This window comes from Crocodylus porosus, unplaced genomic scaffold (assembly GCF_001723895.1).
Source record: "Crocodylus porosus isolate Cpor-Errol unplaced genomic scaffold, CroPor_comp1, whole genome shotgun sequence".
NCBI lineage: Eukaryota > Metazoa > Chordata > Crocodylia > Crocodylidae > Crocodylus > Crocodylus porosus.
Genome location: NW_017728913.1, coordinates 35,585,775 through 35,591,774, shown reverse-complemented (window position 1 = coordinate 35,591,774; position 6,000 = coordinate 35,585,775). Strand labels below are relative to the sequence as shown.

Below are 6,000 nucleotides of genomic sequence, written 5' to 3'. Positions count from 1 at the left end.
GAACACCTTCAGGAGTAAATTGGATGCTTATCTTGCTGGGATCCTATGACCCCAGCTGACTTCCTGCCCTTTGGGCAAGGGGCTGGACTCGATGATCTCCCGAGGTCCCTTCCAGCCCTAATGTCTATGAAATCTATCACAGTTGTAACAGGTTCCAACCTTAGAAGGCAGGCAAAACCAGAAAAAACTGAGCTGCACCTTTATTTTTCATGTCTCTGACTGTGATATCCTTACCTGGAATGTTTTCAAGTAGTTTTTGCTGTGCTCTCAGTTTGGTCTCCTGGCTTTGCTCGTCGCTTCTGGATCTTGTTGGAGGTGCCAGTTTTCCGTTTGGCCAGAAAGCATCTCGGAACACACCGATGTAGTAAACAAGCATTGGCTCGCTGAAAATCCAATTTACTGTGTCACGTATTTGTCTTCAAAAAGAAATTTAATAAAGAAGAGGTCATACCTTGGCATTTCAACTCTTAGACAGCACAAGCCTTTTCACCCTGGATTGTCCCTTGAGATGGAAGCAATGAGGTTCCATCTGTATGACAACATATACCTGTACCAGTTTATTATACTAGGATTTCAGATGATTTGACCAGGATCCAAACAAACAAGCTATGTGCACTCTAACCAGACATAGGACTTAAATTGCTTCATTGTGCGACTGCGATACTGGGAGTGGCAAAAATCTGACTTCCATCAAAAGGTAAGGAATATGCACGTTAAAAGCAGTAGCAACACAAAGGCTTAGTTAGGAAAAGGAGGAGAGTGAAGTGCTATATTGCAACCAGATACCATGTGCTTATGGAAAATACAGCAGTGCATAGGCAGTTCAGCAAGCTCTGCTGTATCAGGGATAATGTTTTGGTATAGGCGATGAAAAGGCTTGCTGCTCAAACAGGGAGGAATTGGCTGAGAACGTGAAGGTGGAAGCTAACTTGGGTGACAGTAACTACAAATGATAGAGTTCAAGCTCCTAACGGAAGGAAGGTGAAATCCTCATCTGTGATTTGTAATTTTACAGCTAAAGCAACAGAAAGATTCTCCAAAAGCCTTGTACATGGTCGGGGAGGATTTCTCCTGTGTAGCAAATATGGAAAGACATTTTCAAAAGACCACCTGGAAAGTCCTGGCCCAGGAAGTAAACCACAGACAGAACCAGCACGCTAAACTGAGGAGATTCCAGGCACAGCTGTGGTTCATAGGGCAATTCAGGAAAACTGCTGTAACTAAGAGAGGCTCCCAATACTGATCTCAATAATGACAGGGACCGTGAAACAGCCGAGAACTAAATGGGTCCTTTAGCTCCTTCTGTCCCAGGCAGCACTTTCAAGGGACACAACATATAAACTTATCCTTCTTGTATTCCTCCCTGGGGGCAGGGAAGGAAGAAGGGGAAGAAGCACAGAAGCTGGTTGACCACAGGCATAAAGCCAATAGAGGAGACAGGAGTAACAGATTTTGCCAAGTCAGAAGTTTTTGAATTATGATTCATGGTGTACATGCTGATGTTATGTCAAGGAGTTAGCTGGCAATCTGGTGCCGACTCTCCCTCTTGTTACCCATTTCTAAAATTCAGGTCACTTGAAGAAGAATACCCTGCATTCAAAAGCTTGTTTAAAATTATCCCAAGCAATTGGTCTAATAAAAGATACCACCCACAAAAATCCCTGCCTCTCACATATTTCCTGAACTAGTATAGCTACATTGCTCCACCACTGCCATGATTTTACAGCAAAATTCTACTCTGAAAGTCGCACTCTTACAACAGGCATTTGCCCCTAGCAGAAGACCTCCATTACTCAACACCTTTTGACCAAGGACAATTTTTTAAAACTATTGTTCACGACAAGATTTCTTGGATTTTACCCAGCTCTCAATACACCACACAGGCCTCTTTCCCTGTGAAATAACCCTGGTATTAGGACTGTGTTATAACTCATACATGCAGAAGGATAACTGACTGAATTTCTGTGCTTGCTTCTCCCCTGATTAACATCTGAATAAAATGAAACTGCAGAAAGACAACAATGGCTAGGTCACAACTATGTAAAGGGATTGCTAGTAACTCTTTTGTTATAACTTATTTATTCACGGAGCATTGATTCTAGGATCAGAACTAAAGCAATAGCTACTTACTTGTTGATAGTTCTTCCAAAAGTGACTTGTACTAGTGCAATTAATGTCTTTCTGACCCACTTGAACACTAGAACAATGAAAGAGAAGAAAATAAAGGCTAAACATTCAGCAACTTGATCAGTCTGACAGTCATTACTCAAGAACACACTATAAAATATGTTGATCTAGGATTAGCTGTATTAATTTTATACCTTTAAAATTTTACATATACCATCCTCTTGTTTCTTTTGATTTTTTTTATCCTACCTTTCCTGCTATGCTCTCATTTCTGGGATACGTTAGTAGTTCCTTCACATTTCTAAAAGACTAAAGGGGTGTGGGTTGTAGCCATGTTGGTCTAAAGAGAGAGGCAGACAAGGTTCTTTGGGTAAATCTGATATCTTTTATTAGACCAACTCAAATAGTTGAAAAATTCTTCTTAGCAAGCCCAAAAGCCAAGAAGATTTTTTCCAATCACTAAGAATTGCTAAGAAGAATTTTTTCAGCTATTTGCATTGGTCTAATAGAAGATATGAGATTTAAACAAAGAACCTCGTCTGCCTAAAAAACTAAAGCTCATTGCACAATCAGCAGGTTTCCAAGAAATAATATTCACATTTGGGATACCTGTTCTCACTTTAGACTGTTCTGATAGTGACATTTTCACTTAAATTCAAATTTTGTCCTAAGCCTTGTGTTAAGAGCTGTTGTGGTCGTTCATATTTGGCAGTTATTTAAACTTGTACAGCTGGTTGCCCAAAGTTAATGAAATCAGGAGTTATTTTGTGGGATTAATTCTACAGTCAATTTTATAAAAGTTAAAATGAATTTCAGAAGGCATGAGCACACGAACAATAACAGCGTGTCTGTTATTCTGTGGTAGCTACTGGCTCTTGCCCAGTAGTAGATACAAGCTGCTAGCCTTATGCATTTTTGTCCCTTTTCATTGTTTGTGTGCCCATATCCTAACATGGTGGGCTGGAAAAGCACCAACTATTTGTCCCGCAGGAGATGCGCGCCCTTGCATGTGCGCGCGCCTGTTGGAACATTCCCCTTAGAGCTAAGTTTAGGAGTGTCTTGTGTTCAAAAGCTACACTGACCAGGGAATAGGAGAGAAATTCAATCCATATGGTCCCCCTTTTGTCCAAGGGCTGAAAATGGAAAGGTTCAGTGATTGCTTTTAACTACCATATTTACTTGTTTAAGATGAAGGTTTTGCACCCCCATTTAACATATGTGGAAAAGGGCCCTCATCTTAGAATTGCGTGTGAGGGCGCAGGGGCCAGGTGTCTGCTGCAGCTTGGGATACAGCCCCTACCCAGAGTCTGGTCATAGATACAGCTAATGCCTGTCCTGGCCAACTCCTGCTGCTGCTGTATCCTGCCATCTCCCTCCTGCAGCCTCTTCCACCCATCTCCCTCTCCTCCGCACAACCTCTGCTCCCCCACCTCCTCACCCTTGCTCTGTGATGGCAGGTTCCATGCAAGCTGCAGCCTGGGGCACTAAGCACACCCCCAGCCTGGCCTATAGCAGTGGCACGCAGCCTGCATGGCTGCTACAGGGGCTGGGCTGGGGCTGTACTCTGTGTCCCAGGCTAGAATGGGGATGGAACTGGCAGCGTGGAGCAGAGGCTGGGCACAAGAGCAAGGACACAGGCAGGCTGGGGGCAGAGGGCAAGCTGCTTGGCCTCTCCACATTACCAGCCTCTGCCCTAGGGGTGGGAGAGATGAATTAAAGATGACCCTCCTCCAATAATTAGATTCTATACATGGAACATTATGACATTTATAAATATTCCATGTACAGAATCTAATTATTGGGAGCCATCTCAAATTCAGGGTAGTCCTAGATTTGAGTAAATATGGTACTTGCATCACATTTCTCAACCCTGCCACTTTTTCCTCAAGGGACTGCTAGTGAAAGTTCATAAATACAGATATAATGCAAGGATCACCAAAACATTATCAGTAACAAGCTACATAAAAAAGCCAAGGCCATGTTCGAAAATAACAAAAAAACCCCCATGTTAAATTGGAATCCCTATTTCCAGTTTTCTATGTATTGTAACAGAATGTGTCATACTAAAACAAAAAACAGGAGGAAAAGAGAGTAAGTATTCTGAAACAATATGATGCTTAGCAAATGTCTATGTAGCCAGCATCAAAACCACTGTGTCTTAATGACAAATTTTATTTTATTTCTTTGACAGAAAGATATCATTTGATTTTCCAATGCATTTTCTCTCCACAACTTACACCTACCTCAGGACTTTTGCCAAAGGTATATAAACAATTCTTTTTAACCTATTTTCCGTTTTTTATCTCTTCATTTATAGGCAATTATCTAAATAGTTAATTTTTGCTTCATATTGGAGAAGCATTTTTTCCCTTTAAGAAAATGTAAAAGGCTTACATTTCTGAGTCCAGCATTATAACTTAAGTCTTCCTTGTTCTCCAAAACTAGAGAACATGACTTACGGCATTCTGCTATTCCGGACACATTTGCAAACAAGAAAAAAAAAAGGCAGTTTCTCAGTTTAGAATGGGATGAAAGATCTTGGTACCAAATGGGATAATAATTTTATCTTTATATTGCTGTGTGTATCATGTACTTCTGCTATTTATAACAGGCCTCAAAGCCATGTTGTTCTGACACTGGTATGTTCACTGATAACACATTCACATGTCTTTTCCTTATAATTTATTCAATTGAAAAATGCAGCACATAAACAAAAGCTCATACTGATCCTATCTGCTTTTTGGAAACCGTTAAAAAACAGAAAGTACAGTTATACATATTGAATTTAAAAGCCCCAACCTGTTGCACTGTTACTGTGATTTAAATTTTAACCTCATAGCCATAAATTTCAGATTTATAAATGACGGCAAAAATATTTACAATTTTCATAGAAATCAGTATTTTATATAGCAAAAAGTTCTCCCTTCACTGCAGTAGTATAAAAGCAAGCAGTTCGATAATTTCTTAGCCTCTTGTCTAATAAAGTCCACTAGGAAACAAGCAGGTTCAAAACTTACTTCCTCGCAGCTCAAAAATCTCTCCAATCAGCATGAAGCATGGCTCAGCAAGAGCATCTCGTTTCCCATCCACCTCATCTCCATAGTCAGACAGGTCACTATCCTCTTCTATTTCCTCCTAGAGACAAAAGACAAGCACAGAATGAAAGAAAGTTGCTACCAGCATTAATTTTAGTGCTCCTTTCTCTACCACTTCATGCTTCTTGCCTCATTCTACAACATTTATTCTATAGTGCTTTTTTTCTTTTTTAAATAACTTTGCTACCTTGCTTATGAACTGGAGGCACCTTTCATTCCCAGTAGTGCAAAATACTAGTAATTCTCTTTTCCCCCCAACCCTCATTTGAGTTTTGCCTTAACAGGTAAGAAATGGGCTATAAAATTTACAGCAACCTTCCTAAGAATGGTGCATGTGAACTGTAGAGACCTGAAATACCTACACTATGTAATCTTAAAAACAGTACGCAAGAGAGAATATTACCGTATTTACTCAAATACAAGACAAGATTTTCCTTCAAATTGGCATGAAGGGAAAAGCCCCTCCTCTTATAATCATATACAAGGAAATCTCACTAAATACATTGGTTGTCATTAAACTGATGCCCAAAGCAGCACATGCTCAGCAATGGAAACCAGCCATGAAGTCAACTAATGCAACCAACACTGAGCATGACTACAAAAACACATGGCCCACATTAGCCAAACATGCTGAACCTGTGTGGGGCCCTTAAAAAAAATAAACACACAAACCCTGTCCCCAACAAACAAGTATTCCCTCAGCAGGGATATGGCACCAGACCTGCAGACCTGGGGGTGCTGCAATGTGAGGAAATGGGACATGAAGCCAAGGAGTGTG

The 6,000-nt window shown here is 40.6% G+C and overlaps 1 protein-coding gene across 2 annotated transcripts in view; it reads right to left on the bottom strand.

Annotated features, from left to right (window-relative positions):
* Positions 1-140: 140 nt before the first annotated feature.
* Positions 141-6,000, bottom strand: part of SNX25 (sorting nexin 25) — a 129,899-nt gene continuing 124,039 nt past the window's right edge. For both annotated transcript variants that reach the window (XM_019534696.1, XM_019534697.1), the window contains 3 exons: positions 5,145-5,262; positions 2,131-2,197; positions 141-416 (listed from right to left, as the gene is read on the bottom strand). In XM_019534696.1, the coding sequence (XP_019390241.1) occupies positions 161-416; positions 2,131-2,197; positions 5,145-5,262 (441 nt within the window). In that variant the 3' untranslated portion in view covers positions 141-160. The remainder of the gene's footprint in view (positions 417-2,130; positions 2,198-5,144; positions 5,263-6,000) is intronic.